At 42.5% G+C, this 25,821-nt stretch overlaps 1 protein-coding gene across 1 annotated transcript; it reads right to left on the reverse strand.

The window, feature by feature from the left end:
* Positions 1-583: 583 nt before the first annotated feature.
* On the reverse strand, positions 584-25,821 carry SLC5A8 (solute carrier family 5 member 8; the record flags this gene model as incomplete). The annotated part of the gene is made up of 15 exons (XM_082005046.1): positions 584-715; positions 2,225-2,310; positions 4,053-4,156; positions 5,342-5,535; positions 6,520-6,606; positions 6,898-6,965; positions 8,280-8,392; positions 9,445-9,533; positions 10,976-11,105; positions 15,090-15,230; positions 16,621-16,775; positions 17,645-17,712; positions 19,274-19,325; positions 23,249-23,314; positions 25,489-25,821. 15 exons carry the CDS (start codon positions 25,819-25,821, stop codon positions 584-586), a joined length of 1,818 nt encoding a protein of 605 aa, XP_081861172.1.

The following is a 25,821-nucleotide window of genomic DNA, read 5'->3' on the forward strand; positions in this document are numbered from 1 at the left end:
AGGAAGAGATGCAGGTAACCATGGAACAAGTGGCTTGACAAAAACAAACATATATGACAAAAACAGCAAAATAAATATGCTCTCAGGATCAGTTGGCACTAAATACACCTCCAGTATTAAAAAAAGACCCACTGTTTCTTGCAATCTGATAAGATCCCGCAGCCCTAATCTCTTCATACCTCCAATGCCTTAAAAGAAAAAAGAAAAAAACAAACCAGAAAAACAGCCATGTCTGGGGGAACAGTGCTCTTACCAAATAAAAAATTTACTCTGAGAGTGAACTGAGATTAAAAGCAGATATTTTCCAGGAGGCTCAAGAATATCAGGCAAATATTTCACATAGAAACTTTGCCTTAAGCCCTGTCACCAAGATCCAGAGTGAGAGAGAGAGAGAGAAAGGAAGTGGAAGAAAGACCTGATTCCTTTCTTGACTAATGTCAAGGTCATGCAAGGGTGACAGTGCCACAAAGCTCAGCAGACACCTGCCCATGACCCCAGCAGGGCTGATAACTGACCCACCACAGGAACGTCAGCAGTGCTTTACGTGAACAAAACTGTCGTCGTGGGCTGACCTGGCCCCATGTCATATATGAAGGCCATTGACTTTGTCCTTATCGCTTGCAACATCCATTTCAATGTGGCTGAAAGCAGGGTTGTCAGTTCCTTCAGCTGCCACAGTAAATGGTTTCCAGTTCAACACTTCCACTTTCTCTGGCTAAAAAACAAAAGACAAAAGCCATGCTGTGAAGTGGAAGAAACAGTCTTCCTCTCTTCGACCTGCAGGCAAGAAGAGTCAGGCCGACATACAGGATGCCTTGCAGGAAAACATGCTGGTTGCTGACAGAACATAAATAGTTACTCATTGGAATAGCTGGTATTTTTCTAGGGGCATGGAAAGTTTCTTATTGCATAAGGTACTAGTTGTGTAAAATGTTCTTGTCACATAAATGTTCTTGTCCTGGGAAGTGTCTAAAGTATCTTTGGGTGTGCAAAGTTCTAATTGCTGTTTTCATGCCTAGCAATCTGTCACCACTAAGCCCTTGAGCTATGGACTCCCAGCCCTTGGTCCTTGCCCCATATTTTCACATGAAAGCAGATTAACACCCATCATTGCTTTTATGTTCCATCTCTGTTAAACATAATGAGATGTTGAGCTCTTTATGTGCAAGAAGTTGCTCAGTTCCCCCTGATTTTTTTTCTCAACAACTTTCTGCATTTTTTGTGATGCTAGCCACGTGTTATCCAGCTCCTAGCTGTATAACCAGGCAGACACTTGTTTCTGACTCTGGGCGTAAAAATAGTATGGCTGTGGACATTAACTTCTATGTGGGTGAGTGTTTTTTTGTTTTTTTTTTTTACCAAAAGACTTCAGGTATTAAATTCCCAGATAGTGAAAACAGATGTTGGCCCATTAAAGACAGTGAATGACAATAACTGGATAGCTGGTCTCCAGTCGTGACATGGGCAAACAGCATCACAATAGTATTGTAAAAATCCTTTTCTCTCCCTGGTGTTCATATGCAGAAGCTGAAATATATGAGATCATGCTAAAAGGAGTTGCCATCATGGAGGAAAAACGTTTTGCAAACTGGACCACCTCAAAGGTATGATCATTGCCTGTACTGCAGCACTCGAAAAGCTCTAAACAAAGCTGAGCTTGAATGTTCAGCATCCTGGTGATACTGATTGAAAAGTGATCTATAGTTTATTGTAAAAACAAACAAATTTCCCCTATATTCTCCCTTCTAAGGGATGTTATTATCCAATAATGTCTCCCCTTCTCTTATATCTTAGGGAGGGAGCTAGGAAACAGTTACACCGACTAGAAATGTTTTCTCTCAAACAGTAGCTGAAGTTCCAAAAAACCCACAGACTTTAGAGAACACACGTTTACAAACAAAGGAAACTTTGCTGAGTCCAAAGTGTGCCTTGGGCCAGCTTCCAAGAGGCTAGTGAGGGAGTATTTTGGCAGAAACCTGGAGAACAACTGTCCCTTGTCTCAGCTGCTGCTCTGTTGTTTGCTGAAGTCAAGCTTTGGTCAAACGTAACTTCCCTGCCTATGCCAGCTGCTTTACTCCTACCTGCCTTGCACTCTGCTACTACCTTAAGGGAGACAGTCATATGGTACTATTCATCCTAGTGGGAAAAAATAAGCCAGGGACTGTTTGCCTTTGTCCCCAGGAGGAAAGATTGATTTAAATCAGAGGTGCATAATTACACTTACTGTCTCAGATTTAGACCGTGAGAAGTTGGAGAGGAAATCTTCCTTGGTCAGCAGGAATTTACGATCTGTGTTCTGCTTTAGTCCTCCTGCAAAACAGGCATGTTTCAATCAATCATCAGACCTGTTTGCGCATGCAAATGATATGTCAGAGCCCAGCTATGGGCACCAGGCCAGGTGAGCAGGAAAGAGTCATGCAGCAAAAGCCATCAAGCAATCACAGGCCTTAGGTATCATTTCTTTACAACAGTGTATACCCTGCACCTCTCAAAATATAAAATGAGCCCTCAAGGTCTATTTGAAATGCCTTAGCCGTTTCCCAGATCCTCCTCAGATTTCTTATTATGTAAAAAACTTGAGACAATTGTCAGAAACGGAGGAATCCCATACAATGATATCTGGCACCATGCTGCCAGTCCAGAAGCTATGGTACCAAGTGCTGCCCTGGAGACTGAGCCCCAATCCTCATCCCCCTGTTAGCAAGACTCCTGTCTCCAGTCACCAGCAATTTTTATAGTGTGTTATTTAAGGGCAGCCCCAAGGTAGGTGGATGAGGGTTAATGGAATGTTTTGGCACTTTTAAGGCATAGAAGATTAACTATTCTTGTGTAGGAATGTGTGTGGGAAAGAAAGGAGATGCAGGTGCTGGGAATTAGCTCTGAATGCCACCTGAGGCTTAAATGGGATCTTGACCCACAAAAAGTAGAGTGACATGGTGGTTGGGTTAGGGGTTTTTGAGGGTTTCCGTTTCTTGGGCTGAGACTATCATCTCATCTGGATTTACTGAGTTGCCCAGTTTCCATGCTTTGTTTCACGGCCTGTGAGTGACCTGATCCCAGCCTAGTAAGAAGCAAAATTTGTTTACAAGCATCACTATAGCAATAGGAAGAGTTTGTGCTCGGAAGTAAGGATGGAGCAAATCCTCTAGGAACTCACAAGGAAAAGAAAATAGTAGAAGTGTAACTTGTGCTTATTAGTTGCGAGGCATGGGGGAGCTAATAGAAGCAAGTTTGTCTGCTGGGTTTGGAGTTTCATAGTTCTGGAGCAGTTGTAGGTCAGACTAATAGGTCTGAAATCTAACAGCTGTGAAGATGAGGGTTGTCATAGGAATCTGGCTGGGCATAGGAATCTGGGGAAAGCTGTGAGAGCAGCTGCTTTTGTGCTATTTCTGCCATGCATGAGGTGGATGACAGATGCACTTTGCATCTTGCCTAGATGCAAAAATAGCAAGGCCATGGGCTGAAACCAAAGTCCCCCCTTTTACCTGTGGGGATTGCTGCTTTTTGCCCCTTGTACAAATAGTACAGGGGAAATTGAGAAAGAAGGTAACAGCTGTGCACAGGGTCTGCAGCTCTTAGGTACGTGCTTGGGGACCGTGGTGAAAAACATGCACTGTACAGATGCAGACAATGACCCTTGAGTGCTCTGAACTCACTCAAGGTAAAACTGCTTTTGTCCTCTAGAAGCATGGGTGCATCTCCTTGCTTGGAGTTGTTGCAATGTTCGGGGACAGCCCTTAAACCTCCAGCCCCTGCTGGCATCTAATAAAACAGGAAAGATAGATGTCTCATGTATTTTTCCCCTCAAGTTAAAAAACTGTTGACATTTCTTTCTTCTTAGAAATTTGAAGTAACTTTTGATGTGAGCAGAGACCAAGAGTGGGATGCAGAAGGGCTGAGGGGAAGAAGTGAGATTTTGGATGGTAACCTTTACCAATAGGGTCACCTTTGCAATAGGGTCACCAGCACTTCTTGTGGCAATGTCAGCTCTCTGGTCATCTTAGTTTGAATGAGATCTAAGAGACATTCAGTCACAGCTCTGGAACTAGTACCTGTTAGGAGGCTGATAATTATTCCCACAACTACTGTGATAAGTGTCCCAAGTGTGCTGAAGTAGAGATAAGACAAGGAATACCAGTTGTCTGCCAGGGCAGGCCTGAAAAAGAGCAGAAGAAGTGTTAATCTCTGCTTTCCTATTCCAAGCAACTTGAAAATGTTGTCTGTTTCCAGACAGCGTATAAATATAGTTACTTCTGAACCAAGTGACCTGGTAGTCTTGAACCATCTCCACACAATAAAATGTGCACAGAAAATTTGTTCTAAAATTTGCAGGACAAGTTCCTTTGTAGGAACTTGAGACTGGTCAGTTCAGCAAGGCAACGCACGGAACAGTCCTTTCTCTGCTAGGAATCTAGTGCAGAGCTGAGCACTCCATTTATCCAGATGAAGGGATAAATTCTTTAGAATGGGGACATTAATTAAAGAAGGAGACACAAAAAAAAAAAAGTAGGAAATCATCCATGTGCAGCTCTAAACAGCCAAAAACAATGGGGCAACTGTCACATCTCAGGTTACACCTTATTTTATTCTCCCTGACTATGTGCTCTGTTGCAACAGTTGCTTCCCTGCAGCCATGAGCAATGGTGGAGGGCTGGTGTGAGAGGTGTAGTATATGAAACTGTATGTTGGGCACCATGTACATGTGTGTATAATGCTCTAAGGTGTAAGGATTAGGAACCCCTAGAAACGTGTTTGTTCAGCTTCTTTCCGTTCCCACTGTTCCCTATATTGTTATTCATAACTGTTACACTTAACTGTAACTGTCCAAAGTAATGGACATATGGTAATTGCAGAGGGGAGAAAGTCCCTTCTGTTTTTCCCATTACACAGATTATGCCCTCTTCTGAATTTCCTGCATGGAACTATTTCTGCACAGACAAGCTGTTGTCAGTGGAGCTGTTAAACTGCAAATTGCCCTTTAACTGCCTACGGCTTTAATTCATGTGACAGACTGTGGAAGTTAATCCAATAACTATAAATGTTATGCTTTTTTTAACACCATGGTTCACAGTAAGGTATATCCAAGCTTTTAGACTCAAATATTGAGCTGTAGTTTTTTGGATCAATAGGAAGATTCACTTTGACTTCTGCTCTGGGATAACTCAGACAAACTTCACTCTGACAGGAAAAAAAAAAAAATCAGAGAAAACCGTTTCATCTTAAACAGCCTGGTAGGTAAAACAGGGAGGGATAGTTATAGTAACCCAAATGCTAGGCAGATGTTCATGTTGCTTTAAAACAAATAGATGCTTTGTTGATTGCACATGATGAACTTGTGTACCTCTCTGCAGTTGGTGTGTTGAAGACTGTTGTTAATGGATTTTCTGTTGACATCAAATTTCCTGAGGATATATTACAGCCTGCAGTTGAGAGATATAGTGGCTTGGTCCTCTCTGGGAGTGGAGGGTAAATCTGAGATCCAATTCCAACCCAAAGTGAAATAACAAAGCCACTGATAAGACCCACAAATGCACCCTGCAAAACAGAAAATGAAACTTGGATTTACATGAAACGCAAAAGGATATTTGTAAAAAACAACACCTAGGTGAGTAAGAAACAGTTAAGACAATCTAAACTGCAGGCTCCATAGCAAAAATGAAATACACAGCTGGGGAGAGCTGGGGAGTTTACTTCATTCCCTTTTTGGGAAATACAGTATTTACTCACAGCTCCTGAGCTTACCTCTTTTTCTTTTGCCACTATGCCGTTAGAATCAAAGGATAGCTTTGGGTTGGATGGTATATGGGAAAATAACGCTTTATTTGAGGCCCTCCTTGAACAAATACAGAAGCATTTTTTTCCCGTTTTCTCATGTGATCTGTTTTTGCAAAAGTCTCTTCTACATAAGGGTGGGGATTTTTTTGGCTGACAGCTAGCAATTTTATTTTTTTTTAGTATATACATAAAATTTGCAACTGCAAAGAGGTAAAGGTTAGTGATTAGTGAACCTTACTAAATAGCAATCCTGCCAGACCCATGGACCATATTCTCAAAGTTCGTCAAATCCATTTTTTGATGGAATAGCTTCTTCCTGTGCAAATTATAATTTCACGATACTGAAGCACTCTGAGAACACCCCAATTCAGTCTGCAAGTTCTTGGGCCCCATTTATCCCAACAGCATCCTCTGACTCTACTGGCTCAGCTATATCTCAAGCCACATTGTTCCCTGCTTCTAAAATTCGGTTTTCCAGAAATCCTTGCCAAAGTTTCATTTTCATTCAGATATTTTTCCCCTGCTCTGGTCATGTAAATCTCTTCATGGGATGGAAATTCAAATTCCTATATAGCCCTGTTCATCACTTCCTTGGAATAAGGAGGAAAGGGAGCAAGGGGAAATGTCCTCATGGAAAGTATCAAAGACATGCTGTCTAACATAAAATTATTGGGGGGAGAGGAGGAAGGAGATGCCCAAAATGATCAAAATTTTCTATGAACAAGGCTTTAAATTTCTACTTACAATTCCATTTGCAAAGGAGCAGAGGATTCCCAAGGCAAACAGTCCTAAAAGGGGGCCACCGATCATGCCAAAAATGCTGAGCGCTGCCTGAGGAAGGAAGAGAGTCTGCTATCAGGCGCTGTGCAAGAAAGTTAAAGCCTCCAACATGGCAAGAAGGGAAGATGTTGAGAAGGAATTTAGGAGGTTTTTTTTAACTGGTGTGTACTCAGCTGGCAGGACTTGGTATAGTTACATGCACAGGATGAGTCATGGGCTGTTTGAGGCCAGTACCCAACAAAGAATAAAAACTAATCTCATAATGGTATCCAGCAATTATTTTCTTACATAATTCATTCCGGGTCATTCAACATGGGCATGAAAAAGCAGTCTGACACCTACCTGCAACAAGGCTCCCAGGAGAGATGCCAGTGCAGCCATAGCGATGCAGACTCCGCCATAAAACAGGCCTGTGTGGGAAAGGCAGAATAACGTGTAAATCTGCCAAAGTTTGAAAATCACTAATGGAAAGGTTTCCATCTAACCCAGCATGGCCCCTGACATCTTCAAAACAAACCTGCTAGCATCTGGGGTTTTTCTAAGGGAGCCTGAATTGGACAAAAGGTCAGGTTTCTGTTTACATTAAGAGGAGATTATGCAAACTTGAAAAAAATCCTCTTTCTGTATATTACTAAAGATTAGTTACTAAATGGCAGCCATATGGATTAGCTATAGTGGCAATATGACACATATTGTTTGTATTTCTCAGATAACCTCCTGTGTCATAGTCCTTCTTTTGAGGGAATGATTTTTGCTTCTCAGTCTAAAGTCTTTGGAGCAAGAAAGTAAATGCTGGCAGATTACCGGGAGCTGGCACCGTGACAAAGAACATCCCGGGTCACCAGGATGTTGTATCTCTTCCCAGGACCCATAACACTGGCTTATTTGTTTTTTCAACATCCACCCCTGTTGAGTTTCACTGCACAAGCAATAGGTTAACCTCACTGTTTAATGTGATATGTCAGGCAACTCATGATAAGACCAGCAACAATTTTGGCATAAACATTGTTTGCAATGTTGTTTAAGAAACTGCTCTCTGGTGAAAATATTTAATACTTGTCATCTGCCACCAGTGGTATGAGTGGGTTACGGCTCTGTGTTGGGATTGTGGTTTTTCCATGCTTACTACAAACACTGTCTTGGGCTACACCTGCAGCTGGTCACAGACAGTGCAACTAGCAGAGACAACCTGCGCTTCAGAGATTTAAACCATCTGCTCAGCCTAGTTCTGACTTTCTTCTTTGAGCTACATTAAACAGAGAAGCTAAACAGATTGAGAGTCTGAGTATATCAGAGAAGATGTGAAGTTTCTCATTATCTGGAATGTTATTGGGACACAATGCTATTGCTCACGTATCACTCAGTTCAAAAGGTTTGTTACAAAATTGTTTCCTATGCGCCTCATTTGTGACAGATGAAAGAAAAATAACAGGAGACATTTGGCTTTGTAGTATTGCAAATCAATATGGAATACAGATGTCGTGCATCTTTCCTGCTTAAAGATCAAACAAGGTGGCTTCTTTTTTCCTTATGCTCATTTGAAATAGCTTGTCCCCCATTCTGTGCAAAACCTACACAGCTGATCTTGTCTCCCCCAAGTATTGCACCAACATAGTCCTACTGGTGTGAATGCACTTACTCCTGACTTACACTGCCATAGGTGAGATCCAAATCAAACCCTCACTTTATAAAGCAAAAGTGGAAAAGATATTTTCCAGACATACTCATCCCCATGGAAATCCATGACAACTTCTTTTCAGAGAGGGATCTGAAGTATGGCCTAATGAGGTCTTCGACAGTCACGGCGGCCAGAGCATTGATGCTGGAGGACACTGTACTACAGGAGGCAAGATTTATACAATTTTTTTATCTTAGCAGGTGAAATCATAGGTAACAGATGGGTTGCTGGCAGAAAGAAACTGCCACTGTCTAGAGCAGTACCAGAAAACTAATGTAACTGCTGTATTAGTTGAAATAACTTATTATTCCAGGTGATGCAGTTAAAGCTTACAAAAATGGTTTAAAATAACGCTCTTAGTGAAGACAAGGCAAACCTTGATGAAAAGATGGGCCTCAAGAAGTCAATGAAGATATCTATTACATGTGGCTAAGCTGTAAACACTGCTCGTATGTGATACTTTCACAAATGGTCTACACATTATATACCTGGGTAGGTAAAATTTCCACATCCAAGTCACTGATTACTTTGAATGCATTCTCAGAGGAGGATTCAGATAATCTAACTATAGTCATCTAAAAATTAGGCATCTAGTCCAAAATGAACTATTCCAGGCTCCCTGTGGGGTCAGAGAAACCAGCACTCCTAAGGCACAAAGCCAGTCAGGTGATCTTGTGTCTATGTGTACCTTGCTCTCAAAAACTACCAGCTTTCCCTCAGTGCATAAAAAACAAATATCCTGGGTGTTCCTTCTATTTAAAGTAGCTACAAGGACTCAGAACAAAAAAATTACTCTGGTGTCACATTCTTAAGTTTCTTCATTTTTATCCATTTACTATAGTTCATAGCCTTCCTCGAGAGAGGCAATGTTTCCTAAAAGATGCTCCTTGAGAAAGCTGAACAAAACACTCCCCACTATGGAATAGAAGGGGATTGATTTGTCTCCACTGGTAAAAATATATAATGATCGCTGTTTTGGGGTTGCTGGTAGGGAACCTCAAACAGCTTTGTGTCCTAGGACCTCAGAGCACCACTGTTGGAAACTATGGATTTTTAAGCTGCATCATCAAAGACCTTATAGTACTTTTTTAAAGAACAAAAATTAGGTAGACAAAGAAATGAAATGCAAAAGTTTTAGTATAAATGTGACTTTAGCGCTAACAAAAAAGAAGAAAAAAAAAAAGACACTAGGTTCCAAATTATTAAATTACCTTAATGTTCCACTGTAGGCACTAGCCACAAAAAGCCCTGGCACTCCTGGAAAATCGTGGAGAATATCCAGCGCGAGGTATGGCATTAGCTGAAAAATTCAAAGTAAGAAATATTGTCTTACCCTGATCTTTCTTTTTGTCACTGTATTATTTTTGTTACAGCTTTCTCACTGGCATTGAGATACAGCAAAGTCTGTTTAGACCACCTAGCAGAGGTGAGCATACAGCCATGCCTTCAGGCTTGCTTTCCAGTGATGACGGCATAGGAAATGGCATCTACTGGGCAGCAGGTAGTCTGTATTGGGCTTGGGTGCCACAGTAGATGCTTCTGCCTGCTGTTGACTCCACAAAAAGGTTTTTAGATACAGTCCAATAACGTCAGGGTACCCGAGAACAATTTTCTTATTGGAAACCATGTGTCATTTGTTGACCTTTGCAGATATGACTGCTGGAAAGAGATAGGAACGTTAAGATTTTTATTGCTGTGAACCATTTTTCACAGACAAGTTTTTAGTATCTTGCTTCCAGTTTTCACCAAAAGAATTTGACTGACAGGAACTTAATTTCCTTTGGGTTTCCACCTTGGCTTTCCTTATCTCATTTTATCTACCCTTAAAGACCAAGTGGTCCTGTCTTAGCTACTGTTGTCTGTGCTCTTCTCCTGGCTTTCTAGCTATTGTCCGTGGGGCATTATCCAGAGCCTACGATTATCCCAAGCATAAATATACCAAAAAAAGACTTGTATGATTTCCTTGGGCCCTAACTCTGGTCAGTCTACGGGCTCCCAGAGCTCTTGTTCCTCAGGTAAATCTGCTGCTCAGGGGCTATTTAGGGAGAGGCCACCATCACTTACAAGGTGGTTTCTCCGCAGCACGGTACAACATGGTTTGATTGCCCAGCTCTCCTCTGAAGGAGGGAAGGATGCACCATCACTAGCAAAGAACTGCCTGCTGGTAGCCTTCTCCCAGGTGTATGCTTTGGGCACGATTACGTTTTGAATCTGAAAAGGTTTTCTCCTCCCTTGGCACAGAGCGGTTTAGGTCGGGTGGTACCAAGCAGCTCACGAGGGCCTGCAGTCACTCACACAGGCACCGCTCGATTCGGCTGTCTCCGGCAGCAGCCTCTTCCCCTCGCTTCTCTCTGAAGCGGTTTCATGCAATGCTGCCACTCCCGGGCCCCTTTTGAGTGAAAAACCCAAACCCCTGCAGACGTGGGTGGACTGAGCACTCTCCACATCACTGCTCTCCCTGCCGCCCTGGTGCTGAGGGACCTGCAGCTCCAGCACAGCTGGGGATGCTGTGACCAAGCAGTGGCAAGGACAGGTCTGCTGCTTTCTCCAGGGTATTCTCTCCCGCCACGGTCTCATCTTAATCCCTCAGTGTTACAGACTTACCTGATATTAGGTGGGTATTAGGACTTAGGCATCTCATTATTCCCAACCCCTTGTCTCTTGAACCACCCCCGTCTGATTATTATGGCTGCAGAGGAAGGCAGCCCCCTCACCACCTTCCCCTGAAACGCGGGGCTCTACCTGGTCGAGTGCCGACACCTGCTTTGACGCCCAGGGGTCACAGTCCTTGTAGATGGAGTAGAGGGCCAGGCCGCACAGCACCGCGCAGGCCAGTATGGCCCAGAGGCCCACCAGGTTGATGTAGAGCGACCTGCAGCAACACACACGGAAGCACCGTGTGAGAGCTTGACGTCCCACAAGACCCCGCCGGTGACAAGCGAGCAAGCACCCATGCCAGCACTGAGGAGACCTCCTGGTCGGTGGCTACTCACCGGAAAGGGAGTCATGATACAGCTCCCAGCATTTCACCTGGTGTGAGATCACGTTTTTAAATACTGGTTTTGGTGGTATGGTCTGAGCGCCCGACCCCTGACAAAGTCTGCTCAGGAGACGATGGGAGCATTATGGCAATCCCCACGTTTCATCATGCGCACGAGTTTTACATTGCAGGCAGCTGGCAAGATGATGCTCTTCCTCCCTTGCCACACCCCTCCATAAAGACAAACTCTGGATAGATTTGTAAGGCGGAGTGCCCCAGATCCAAGTGTGGGGTACCACCTTTGAGTCAGCACCAGCACTCCTTTGCCTCTGGAGCTGCAGTGCTGCGCTTACACAATGCTGGAGTTGTCCTTGTAAAGCAACAAATCCCCCATTTCCTCCCAGGACAGTCTCCGTGGGAGGCAGCAATGAAGCACTTGGACCTGGGACCTGGTCTGGAGCCACCTACAGCTGCCACTTCCAGAAAGCAGGGGGTTACCACCATCCCCAAGGCTTCCCCTTTAGTAACGAAACAACATGGAGCCCGGTATGGTCCAATAACCCCATTGCCTCCCCACATCCTGACAGGACCTTCAGCTAACGCTGGAGCAGAAATGCGTTTTCATCAGACATTAATGGTACTTTTGCCACACACAAAAGGCAGCCTCTATTGGCATTGAAAAACAACTGTTCTCCCATCCCAGTGAGGGCTTTTCCCGTCCATCTAACTATCCGATCTTCTCAAATGTTCCTCAGCTCTTGATGACTCCTGGGTCACAAAGTTGTTCTCACCTACGTTGGTCAGTTCAAGCAAACATACCCACCAGGAGCTTGACCTTGAAAAACAGCGTTCCTTTCCAGCAGTTGCCTCCTGGTTATCTGTGTACCATCTGCCGACAGTGATTTAACTGCCTGACAGATCACATGACCTGTGCCAACTGCTAAGACCTCCACTGGGAGGACCTCTGGTCTCTGTGCAAATATATCCATGCTTGCAGTGCTTCAGGAGGCCTTTTAGTGCTTTCTGTTCCCATGAGGGAATGGTGCACGAGCCTTTGGACTGCTCTAGAGGACCATCAGGATGAATGAAGAAGCACACCTAACTTTATAGGCCTCATTAGGCATTGAAATGGACATTTTCAGAAAGGCATAATGTAGATTAACTAGTTGACGTATCAGTTTTATACCATAGACAAATTATTGGCAAGCACAATGTAAACTCTTTAAAACAACCTATATAAATAAAAGCCAACTTACACATTGTAGGGGAAACTCTGCATTTATGCTTTGTATTTGCAATGAGGGGTGGTCTAAATAAAAAAACAGCAGCACTTTAAATTTCTCTCTAGACTAATTTAGTAAAAATAAAGTAGTCCTCTTCTTAAAGATGCTTACATATTGATTGGATGTCTTGCATCCATTTAGCTGAAGCTGTTCCTGCATTGGCATAATCTACCTATAAGCTGATTTAGTACAGAATTTAACCAATGAGTTAAATCAATCCAAATCTTTTGAACAGGTATAATAGCAGTATTAGCATATAGCCTGTAGTAAAGATTAGAAGGTCAAGAGAAACACATGGAAGTAAAAGAAATTGTTTGTCTGAATCCGGCAATTCTTGTTTGACATTGAAAAGAAAGTGTTTGACACTGAAAAGAAAGCTGTTTTTTTTCTTCTGATTTACATCCCAGCTCATGGTGCACCCTATGACTAAGCACTGGAGTATAGTAATTGTAGCACTGGTGGAGGGAGGTGTTCCCATTAATTCTGGGTGAGTAACATAGGGTGGAGTTTGGGTGAAGTAGGCACTGTGACTGCACAAGTCTTATTTTCTGTTGTTTGTTTCAGGCTGGCTCTAAGATTTTAGCACTGAAACATGCCAGATGATGACCTTGAAAGGAAAGTAGAGAAAAATGTGATAGTAGCCCATATTTTTCTGAAAAATCTCCTGGTCTAAGTGCCTAAGTTATCATTCATATATGAGTGTTACGTTCAATTTGCCTAGTTACTGTTTGAGGATGACAGCATGTGCTCCTACCTACTGGTGTGTTTCTTGAATGGGGTGAAATGCTTTCCAAAAGCCTGAGAAAATTCCTACTCTTATGCCACTGTTAAAGGCCTTCCCAAAACCTGCAAGTTGAGATCTGTGAAAGAATTATTTTTTCAGCTCCAATTTATTATTGTGCTACCTCCTATAAAGCCTTACAGTAAATGCCACAGAGGTACAAAACCCTATTACTTTGACATTTTACACTTCTATGTACAGGTTAAATGGCAATAAGAGGTGCAGGCCACCAATATGACTTGCCAGATGTGTCTAATTACATTTGCAAATGGACTAGATGATAGTCACCACCGAATGGCAGCATTTATAGCTGTGACAAGCTGCAACCATTTCACAAAATGATTTCTCCATGCAGGGGAAATTCCCTGCATGAGCAAGGCGCAAGCAAGACGTCACAGAGTCCAACCACCCACGTCAGCAGGAGCGGACTCCACTGATTGATTAAGCCTGTGCAACCACTAACACAGTATGAGCTATACATCCCATCCAAACCCCTCCAGAACCAGATAGCCTCCAGCCCTGGTCAAACCTGCTGCAGCAGCTCAGAAAATCTGCCCAGAAGCTGCCAAGGTGCCAGATTCCCCTTGGCCACAGTCTCCTTCTGGGATGCCCTGGAGGTGTCCCTCCTTACAAAGAAGGGAGGGAGGGTACTAGAGAGGAGCACAGCCCTAAGTGGGGCGGATGCTCAGGAAGATCAGTCTCACCGGCACACAAAATCTGGCAAAATGTACGTGGCTGTTTTCCTATACGCAATCATGCCAGGCAGCATTACAGCTGTGGGATGCACCTCCTGCCTCTGCAGCGCCGAGAAGCTGGAACCCAGCCACGCACCAGAGATTGTGGAGAAGCCACCTGGTGTGTTGGAGATGTGGCACTGTACACTTGGAGATGTGGCTGATGATGAGCATCAGCTCATTCCTGTCCGCAGCGTAAATGACTGAAAAGTAGATTTTTCATTATTGCCATAACCAAAATATTTCAGTTATAAACTGTGCACAATTTTGTGGGTATTCTGCTGACTTTATGAAGTGAAAGCCTTCATAAAACTCCTTCTCTGTATGTCACTGCATTATAAAATTTATAGGGACTATAAATACATTATGTACATTTATATATTATGACTTTATGAGCTTGCTAAAAATTCTTAAATCCTGAGTTATAAACTCCTGGAATGATACTAAAGATAAAGGTAAGATAATAGAGTTAGTAAATGTACTCCATTCTAGAGTAAAGGCTGATCAGAAATATTTAACTGAAGGGAAGCAGAACTCTGCCCATTTCCGTAGTGAATTCCTGAAGAAAAAGTCATGATTATTATGGAAATAAAATATATGATTCCTCAGCAATTTTACCACTGAATAAAACATTTCTGCATTTTCTCATGCATATACTCATTGGTACTGAAAAATCTTTTAGTCTTTATTTACGCAAAATTCCCACGCAATGATTTAGGTTTAGTAGAGCAGCAATTCACAATGCTGTCTTGATATGGCTTCAGCGTTAAGTACTATATTATTTGGTCTTTAGGTTGCATATAACCTTAATGCAGCTATTTGTATGCAAGAATACTGGCATAGTGAAACATTCTGGCACAAGGTTCAATGTTAGAGCAATTACATGTAATTCAAATACCGGTATTTATTGTGCTGATTTGTCTTCTACCTACCTGGTCCACAAAACAGAAAGCGAAAGCTATTACCCTTTACAAATAGTTTTTATATAGACAAAAAACATTCCTTTTAAAAAAATCGCCCTTATAAAGAACAGTTACTGCTAAATTCAGAGATTAAGAGTTACTGTAGGCAGACTTACATTTTTGCGTGGAACCTGCTTTTGCACGCGATGTATCTCTGTACTTGAGATTGGTTGATCCCATATATGCTAGTCCATGTGAAGGTCCCACCTATAACAATCGTCCAGAAGGTGTGCCTTTGCAAAGGATTGGGATTAAAACTACAATGAGAAGAAAAAGAGAAAACAAATTTGGAATATGAAAATATTCTCATTATGAGAAGACCTTGATACCTAAGAGAAAAAATTTCCCCACACCTGTTCTAATACAAACTCTGTTAATTTGGTCAGATTTTGAACAGTCAGATACTCCAACTTTACATGAAAACAGGGAAAGCATATTTTACAACTCAAGAGCTGAAATCCTGATCCAGTGAAACACTCTGATCTGTCCAAAGGTGAAGCTTAACTAATTTATTTGCCTATAAAGTATAGTCTTAAGTAAAGCCGTACCATGCCTGTGACTGTTGTGATGAAATGATGCTCCAGTAAAGAGTCTAATACGCCTGCTTATCTACAGGGACACCAGTCTGATACCAATTTAAAGGAGTGTTTGCACACCCAGCCTTTGTGGACAGAGCCTCTGTAAAACATTTTGCTGGCTTAGATCTAAGTGAATAACAGATTGTGAATGGCCATAAATATATATTTTTTAAAATCACATTTTAATATAGCAATAAATTATGCTTATTTTGGGAACAATGTAATATTATTTTAATCTATTACATTACTTTATTCCTTTTCTTTTCCCACCTGTGAACTCTATGATTGGGAGAAGAAGCAATGCAGTATAACCACTGCAAATCAGCCAAACAGATTGAAAAAATGACTGTTCGCAAGAAGAAAAAAAAATGCCCACAGATCAATTATTTACTGAAGAACTTGGGGAAAAATTTTACAGAACAACCTGATGGGTATTGTGAACTGATGGACAAAAGAAATACTTGTCACATGAAATTCTCACTAACAGCACTGGGTGAAGTTTCTCAACAACAGTACAATAACTTTTTTCTTTTTTTTTAACTTAAAGTGGTTTTTGATTCAACACTGACAGAATGAATATTCTTGACCTTGCAAATTGATATTTTTGGGCTATGATTAGTTATAGTAATGGAGAGTAAAATACTGTTAAAACTACTTTTAATTTTTCTTTCAGGGAAAAGAAAAACATTTCCCTGTTTCAGATTAGACAAAAACTATGGTTTCCCAGCTGTTTTCGTTCAGCAGCTGAAATGCCCAATCAGCTGTTTGCAAATTAGAAGAACAAATATGACTGCCCTCTCCTATACACCATTCACTTTCAGTAGAATCTAAAATGTAGCTTTAAAACACCTACTTGACAAAATGAAAAGGTTTTGCTCCTTACAAGATTTTTCATGGTGTAAAACCTAAAAAATATCCCTCAGACCAGGTAAGCTTGTTTAAAAATATATAAAATTGGGTCACAAATCCTCCCCTCCTCCTCCTTCAGTAACAATTTAATTTCACAGTTTGTCACAGGGGCTCTGTTTGTAGGAATAGAGAGGCACATCATTTGCAAGTCCAAACTCACTCCCAGAAGTTTAATCTTCCTCCGTAGTAGGAATCATTTACAATGCGTCCAATCCCCTCCTGAACCACCACAGCTCGTATAATCACCGAAGAAAATCCAGCGACCATGATTCCAACCTGGAAAACGTCTGTCCACACCACTGCCTTCAGACCACCCTGTATGAGGAACAGCACGTTATCAGGTACAACAGGGCAGCAGCACTCTTGCTTTGCACTCACATTCAACTAAGAGAAAGGTTATTATCCATATTATGCATAATAGATGCATTTCATCTTCTTCTTTAATAGAAATAATTCTGTACTGGAGTGTTTAGGAACTGCACCCTGGAACCTATGCAGGACATCCTGGCCCTTTTTTGAAGTGCATTAGATTTTACTTTGGGCATACACATAGTTTAATCTAGCATTTCTTTCATCACATAACCTGATTCAGAAGTTTGTATCAAAAGATAAATTGGCAGACAGTGCTCATCTCACATATATACAGTACCACTAACTCCAGAAGGCATATCATTCATGTGAATAAAACACAATTTAATCCAACATATACAAATAAATTTGTCACTGAGGTTTCATTTAATAATTTCAAGACACTTGCTCAATTAACACTAACCTGAAGACCAATCTGTTCCTATGACACTTGCTATTTTCAGTGGCTCCATTCAGTAACAGACAGGACTATTATAGTTGCAGTAAGCAGGTTCTTGACAAATTACACAGCTAAACCCTACTAAAGTAGAAGAAAAATTACAGGAGGATTTTTAGGAAGGGAAATCTATCTTTTTGCTGTTCTTTCAGAAATAACAGAATTTTGAATGTATCAAAACAGAAAAGGTTTGAGTCACATCGTGGCTACCTTTGCATCCAGAGACATCCCTGGGTGAATATGGCCCTGAGGCTCCAGCTACACTGCGAAATGTACTCCCATGGGGGAACCCGTTGTTAAGCTACTTTCCAATAAATTCCATATTTGATGTGAATGGTGAAAGGAACAGAGATTTTTCTCAGCCAAAGGGCCCACATACCAGCGTGCAGTAGAAAGTGCAGACCACGCCAGTCGCCACCACTGCACCCCACAGGTCGAAGCCAGTGACTGAAAAAGAGGGAAATGGCACCAGTGTGAAAGCCATTGGGGACAAAAAAGTTAAGGTCAATTTTTCACCCTCAATCCAGTTGTTGAAAAAAAATAGAAATAAGTTAAATGCAAAAGTAGGAGGTAATAAAAAATGGCAATGAAAATATTTGACCAGGGGATTCGCCCTAACCAGTTCTCAAAATGAAACAGTTGTTACAGACATTGGAAACTGCTAAAAAGTTAGATATATTTCAGGATCTAAGAAGCTATTTGTCTTTAATGTGAAATCTGCCAATCAACACATCCAATATGTTCGTAGGCCTCAACTCAGGAAGGTTTAAAACACATGTCCTTCCTTGAAGCCTGGGTAGTCCCACAGAGTCCTTAAGCAAGGATTTAAACAAGTAAACAGCATGGGGATGCTGCACGGAGGCAAAGTGGTTCAAACACGGTCTGGAAGAAATGTGTCAGACTAAAAGCCTTTCATTTATTCTCCTTTCTTTTAGGGAAACATGATAGTATGTCTACGCCAGACAACGTTGTGCTGCGGTCGGCACACAAGCTGTCGCTGCCCCGGCTTGGCACGCTCACGTGCTGCCAGGCAGGGCACTGGGTGCTCCCCAACAGGTAGCTCAGGCTCATGAGAAACACTGCAGCAAAACTCATGAAAATCATTGCTTCTAGCTGGGAGCCAGCTAGGTCCGTGGCTTGGATTAGTGTGTATTTGCAGGGCAAATACAAACATCAAGGACATAAAACCTGTGGGACTTCCACACCCGTGGAGACAAATGCAGACAGTGTTGGGTTTTTTCTTCCTTTTTGTTCAATGAACAAGACAAAAAAACCCCCGACAAACAGAAAAAGTGTGATTTTCATTCAAGCCAAAATGATTAACTTTTTATTTGCCTTTTGTTATTGCCTTTTCTTGCCAAGTGGACAAATTAATTGTGTCAGATTAAAAGGTTCATTTGGCTCCACATAAAAGCTTTTTTCCCCTTTAAAAATAAATGCGGCTCATTTTCAAAGCAAAGAGTCATTTTGAAATAGAAAATGGAGATATTTCATTTTGTAAATATCATTTAAAACATCTTAAGTTCAAGATCTCTTTGCTGTTGATTTGTTTTTCGAGGAAAAATGATAGGCTGATTTAAACAGTTCTGGGCAGCCCAAAATAATATTTACAGAACTTTTGCCTCACTCTCCTCTTGAAGAAAAGCACTTAACCATGGGAATTAAATGTGTGTTTAGTCTCTCTATTGCCTTCAAAATTTACTTAAGTCTTCTTAACTTTTCTGAATGTAGCCATGACCTAAGGATACTGCATGAGAGGCAGAGTAAATGAGAGCAGATTTTTTGCTCAAGCCTCTTCTATAATCCCTTACAGATAGCGATTAAGGGACTAGGATTACAACTAGGCTTTCCGGCAGAATTCCCAGCAGGATCAACAGAAATCCTAGAAGACTTCACAGTCAATCCTTGTGCTATATTTTTAAGTGTGCATTACCCAAAAAAACCATACCAGTGCTATATGCAGAAAAAAGTATAACACAGAAGAACAGCTGGAGTATATTCATCTTACCTTGATTTAGTGCTAAAGCTGGAGCATAAATGACAATACCAGTGTATAAAGTCTAGAAGGGGAAAAAAGATATGAAATCAAAAGCAATGTAAATTCCTGGAAAAGGTCATAGCTTTCTGACATGGTTTCTCATCAAGCATTTATGCAGTCCATAATTCCTAACAGTCAAGAAATAATTCCAATTGTTAGAAGATGAATGTCTGAGACTAACCAGCAGTGCAGTCTCACAGCCTAACGTTCTTAAAACAAATACCACTGACTTTTGAATACCAAATCCCTCTTCAGCTTTTCCTGGCTTTTATAATTAACTTGTTTTATTGCTTTAAAACTGCAGTCATATGGCAGAAACAAGAGCAAAAGGAAGTTGATGAGGTTTACACACTGTTTGCCAAGGAATCTATTACAATTTATTTTCTCAGTCTTGGGATCAATACGCCTCTTAGTATGCAACTATAACACACATGAGTAAGAACAAAAAATACAGCATTAGTTAGTCATTATGGATAGCATTATAAGTAAAATGAAGCCATGTGTGATTATCATCAGATTTGTCTTTTCACCCAATACAGGAAAGATATAAGCAAATGAAGGAGCTACTCCATCCACTTTTAAGGGCACACTTAATCTGATATCCTCTGTAATTTCTTTATGCACATTTTTAAATCCTGTTTGCCTTTTTACCACTGTTATTACTGCCTTGTACTACTAGGACAAGTTCAACTGTGGCATGGTTCAGGGGAATACAGCTTTCAGTGTGCAGCTTCTGTGAAGGTCAGTGGTCTTGATTCAAAGGATCACAATCAGATCCTGAGCTGACTTGTATCAACTTTCCATGACTGAACTCTTCCAACTCCCTGATTTACAGAGGTGGGACTTGGGCATGGAAAAGCAGCAGAACCAGATGTCACCCGGCATTTAGCAAGCCTTTGCCCTTCCCATGAGTGTGGAGTTCGGCACAGGCAGTAAACCAGAGCAGGATGGCTAACTGGTGGATCACTTGCTGTGGCTTTTGAGCAGGTCAAATCCAGTCCTCATTGTGGAGCTCTGCCACATGGCCAGCAGCTACGCTGGGGAGAGAGCCAAGAGGTAACTGGAGTGAGCAGTAATCCAGCTGTAGGAGAAAATGAGTATGGAGGGGCTACTTCACCCAGCATGACCAGATTGCCCTGGCCCCTTGCTTGTGCACAAGCACAAGCACAAGCACATGCCAGAAAGGATGGTGGGGCCATTGGGAAAATAGTTATTCCTACCTGTGTACTACTCCCCGCCTGTGTGTGCACATGTTTGTTTCTCTCGGTGCCATGAGTCCTCTCTAGGTTTTCATATATAGCTTGTAGGCCAAGAAAGCTGCCAGTCCTGACCAGTCCCTGGGGAATGTCTCCTCAGAACTAGCTGCACCTCTTCACAGCCACCTACTGAAACTTGTCAAGCCCAGTCAATGTTTGACTTGCTGTCCACACAGCAACTGTCAGCATGGACTGCTAAATCATAGAATCATAGAATGGCTTGGGTGTGAAGGGTACTTTAGAGATCATCTAGTCCAACCCCTTGCCATGGCCAGAGACATATTCCACTAGATCAGGTTTGAACAATTCCAGGGATAGGGCATCCACAACTTCTCTGGGCAACCTGGTCCAGTGTCCCACCACTCTTATTGCAAAAAGTTTCTTCCTTCTATCAAACATAAATCTACCTTCTTTCAGTTTAAAACCATTGCCCCTTGTCCTGTCACTACAGGCCTTGTTAAAAAGCCTCTCTCCATCTTTCTCATAAGCCCTTTTTATATATTGAAAAGCCCCAATAAGTTGTCCTTGCAGCTTCCTCTTCTCCAGATTGAACAATCCCAACTCTCTCAGCTTTTCTTCATAGGAGAGGTGTTCCCAGCCTCTGATCACTTTTGTGGCCCCTCCTCCAGACCCTCTCCAACAGGTCCATGCCCTTCTTATGTTGAGGGCCCCAGAGCTGAATGCAGTATTCCAGGTGGGGTTTCATGAGAGCAGAGTAGAGGGGGAGAATCACCTCCCTTGACCTGCTGGCCACACTTCTTTTGATGCAACCCAGGATACAGCTGGCTTTGTGGGCTGCAAGCACACATTGATAGCTCATGTCCAATTTTTCATCCATCAATATCCTGCTCTGCAGGGCTGCTCTCAATCAGTTCATCCCCCAGTCTGTACTGATATTGGGGATTGCCCAGACCCAGGTGTAAGACCTTGTACTTGGCCTTGTTGAACTTCATGAGGTTCACATGGACCCATTTCTCAAGCCTGTAAAGGTACCTCTGGATGGCATCCCTTCCCTCTTTCAAATCAGCTGCACCTCTCAACTTGGTGTCATCCACAAACTTGCTGAGGGTGAACTCAATCCCACTATCTATGTCATTAATGAAGGTATTAAATAGTATAGGTCCCAGTACAAGGGGACCTGATGTCTTCAAGGACATCACTCACTACTGGTTTCCATTAGGATGTTTAGCTGTTGACTGAAACTCTTTGGATGCAACCATCCAGCCAATTCCTTATCCATTTAATAGGCCCATCCAATAAACCCATATCTCTCCAATCCTGCTAATTCAGGGATTCAGCATGAGAAAGTGGCTTTCTCATAGGCAGCAAACAAGTGCCAGAAGCTTTGAACCATCAGAAATTAAAATGTCATGTGTATGATCACATTTTTGTGAAAATTAAAACAAGACTGATGATACAATCTTTCCACTTCTTCAGTGGTTTTTCAGGTTGTATTACTACATGCCCATTTTTTTTCTTTTAAACACATGCCAATATTCACAGAACAGTTAAAATTATACCATTAAAATCTTGGGGGTTTCCTTTCCTCACAATTCTTATCATTATTCAGGTTAAGTTGTTAGTGCTTGGTAAAGAAAGACACCCATAAATCTTTAGTTAATTTCCTTGGGCACATATTTAAGTTGTAAAGAATTATTTTTCTGATCTTTGCAAGCTAAGATTATGCTCAGCTTGTTCCAACTTACCTAACTGTGGTATCTTTGTATTTGCTGGTGAAAGTGTCAGGATTCACACATGCTAGCACTCCAGTTTTCCTATGGGCTTGTGTATCTATAAATGCCAGCTAAGCAGCACTGTTCAAATAAGTAATTAGCACTGCATTGACCACCATCTTATTGGTGCAAGTGTGATTGCCCTGTAAGTCCTGGTGTGTCTTAAAAATACAAAGATGGCCAAAAAGCTAGCATGTAACTTGAAAAGCTTTCTGATTGTACATTCATTCTTGCTTTGAATTCCCCAAAAAGATCACTTCAAAATTGTGAAAAGAACACCTTTTTGTTTCTTGTGCATTTGGCACATGCTTGCTGTACATTTAAAAGCTATGGTCTCATACTGAGTCACCAAATGGGCTGGATACAACAAACTGCACCAACAATAACTGCAGGCAGTGCTTTAGTTTAACATTCCCCAAGGCAGTAATTCGCAACTTCTCAGTTCGCAGACACCCAGCTTTTTTCCAGTGGTGGTGGCACAAACCCTTGTACAGCAAATGACAGCTCCTGACAGCTTGTTTTGTCACCTTTCACAGACCCCTGAGAATTAGTCAGACTCCCAGAATCCATGGACCACAGGATGAAAACTGCTGCTGTAGATAATTGGGGCATGTTTACATTTTTAACTTGCTGTGGGTTTCTCAAGCGGGCAGGCGAACAACTGCTCTTCACACTGCTACCCTGCAGTGAAGGGTCGCTCGTCTCTTGGCGTGGCGCTGATGCCAAGTGACTGCTCCGGGGGCTCAACAATGCACACAGAGACCAAAGGGGCAGGTAGCCCAGCATCCGCTCCCCACCTCATTCCTTTGGAGCAGCAAGAGCTTTGTTTCTCCCATTCCCAGCCACCCATGCACTGTGGTAACCTCATCAACCATTCAGAGAAAACAGCCAGTTACACTAAGCTGAAGAATCCTGGTGGCTACAAGGACCACAGAATGGCTTTGAGGTTTACTTGCCGTTTGTATAATGAAGAGGACCGTTCCACAGAGGCGCAGGTATTTATTAAATCGAAGCTCTAAATACTGCAAAAGAGAAGAAAAAACAAATGTTTATATCAAAACTCGCATTATCAACTACAGTGAAGCAATGAGCAATACAGAAAGGGCATAGTGACATTTCATGAATGGCCAAAACTGTTAAGAGTCACCTTGACTGATATCTCATTCAACTTGATTTGATATTTCTCAGCAGACCTCACCGCTGGGTAATGACACATGAGCAAGTGAAGTAGACATAAGCTTGTCAGTATATTACAGAGTCTGCAGAATGGAAACTGGTGGTATCCAGCTGCCTCAAGGCACTCAATATACAAAGAGTTGAGCACTGTGACTCGGCAAAGACCAGCATGTATTATCACAGAATCACTGAATATCCTGAGTTGGAAGGGCACCACAAGGATCATCGACTCCAACTCCTGACTCCACACAGGGCAACCTAAAAGTTCACAACGACGTACCAGCAAACAACAGAACCCAATTCTATTGTGAAATCAGAGAGAAAAAGAAAACGTTATGGCTATTCCTAAGCCTCAGTTGATTTGGAAACTCTGAACTGCTGTGAGAGAGGGCAGGTTTTCAGTGGTCAGCAGCTTCCTCCCATGGCACCTCACCTTCTGCACTGCCCAAAGCAGCTCACCAGCTTCTACCAGTAAGTGGAAATCTAGCCTTTTGCAAAACAGGAACCCTCACTTTTCTGTATAGCCTGGGACAACAAAAGCTCTGAATGAGCTTGTCATGCTGTAGGGAAGATTTCTTCCCACTATCTGTCCTAACAACCATCTAGGGTGTGTGGTTACACAAAAGGGATTTCCTTTACCTGCCAGTCTGTTCAATCGACACAGACAAACACTGAAGTATCTCAAAGTGCTCACTCGTGAATTGAGCATTTGAAATGTGATCTGCGAGCATGTCCATGCAAGGAACCAGTGCGGAACCCCTGGACAGACACAAAAAGTTGTTTAATTGCTGAACTCTGTTCACAAATAGAAGATATATCTTTTATAGGTGCATTACTCTGATTTAACACCAAGATTATCAGTGAGTTTCCAGTCCTAAGTCTTTATTTAAGAGAGCCCTATATTAAGTATCATTGTAACTGATAGTCCAAAGATTAGTAGTTTAAAACATACTGGAAGCCACCAGAGGTTTCTGTTGGTGAATTCTTATCTAAATCTACCAACAGATACCTTGTTTTCAGCCTCCAGTGCTGCAACGCCCCAGTTCAGTGTAATAAAATGCAAAAGACTGAAATAGCTAGCCAAGGACTTTCACCTGCACCAGTGTCCCTTTCCCAATGTTCCCCTGTGAAAAGAGCCATTTGCCTCCAAATCTGCAGCTAGGAATTATCTCCACACAGGAAGATGAACAGGTTACACACACCTTCTTAATCAGAAGAAAGTCCGGACCAGATGCTTCCTCATCCCAAAACAGTCAGACTTGACCTATGATGTGTCCCACCACCCCAGATGTCTCTGTGCTGCTAGCCATAGTTTTAACTTACACACCGAGCTGAAGACCAGCTCAGCCATATTTTGGTGGAAGTAACGAAAACTCTTGCAGACATAGAGCACTTGCTAACCTCCCTGTATAAGCATGAGGGAGAAGACATTCACCAGTGTGAACAGCCTCAGGTGGAAAGGGTGTCTCCCCAAAATCTCTAGGAACAGCACAAACATATACTCTGGCAGCGGGGGACTTTTGTGGCAGCACCTGAGCTGGAAGGCGCATGATTTGAGAACTCTGGTTTTCTATGTTAGATGCTCTTGCACCCTACTCTTGGTATATTAATTACATACCATTAACCACATGTCACCATCCAAGCTGCACAAGGATTAATCCACCTGCTGTACTATCTGGAGTGAGGAAATGGATCTGGCATGGTGCACAGCTCCTGAGCCAAGACAGCAGGGTTGAGCATCTCTCTGCAGAGGCAGCGTGGGCAGACTTCGGGACATAGCAGGTTGCAGCCTGCCCTTGGGAGTGTGGAGATACTCAGATGTCCCTGCCCATTACAGGGGGGTTGGCCTAGATGACCTTTCAAGGTCCCTTCCAGCCCAAATTATTCTACGATTCTATGGACAGCACAGAGTGCAAGGGGATCTGGGGGAAGAGACTAAGGAGAGACAGATAGAAAGCAGGCATGAGAAGCCCCCGAGCTCCGTGAAGGCTGTGGAAAGGCTCCTTCTACTCCACCTTACCTCGTAGGTGCTGGTAATGCCCAGCTTGTAGAAGACTGGCAGGAAGATCTCGGCACTGCACAGCACCACCAGGCTGTAGGTGATGGCGAAGATGCAGAAGATGGCACCGTAGCGGTAGATCTCAGCCGGGGTGCCCAGCACGGTGACAGCTGACATGAAGCTGGCGGTGAGGGAGAGCGCAACAGGGACGGCGCTCATGCTGCGGCCTCCCATGAGGAAGTCCTTGGAGGTCTTCTGCCCCCCTCCCGCGAAGGCGTAGTAGACCCCGATGACGGCCGAGACCAGCAGCATGGCCGCAAAGACCACATAGTCCCAGACGGTGAAGCGCTCCAT

Source organism: Phaethon aethereus (assembly GCF_964289735.1).
Source record: "Phaethon aethereus genome assembly, chromosome: 1".
Taxonomy (NCBI): Eukaryota; Metazoa; Chordata; class Aves; order Phaethontiformes; family Phaethontidae; genus Phaethon; species Phaethon aethereus.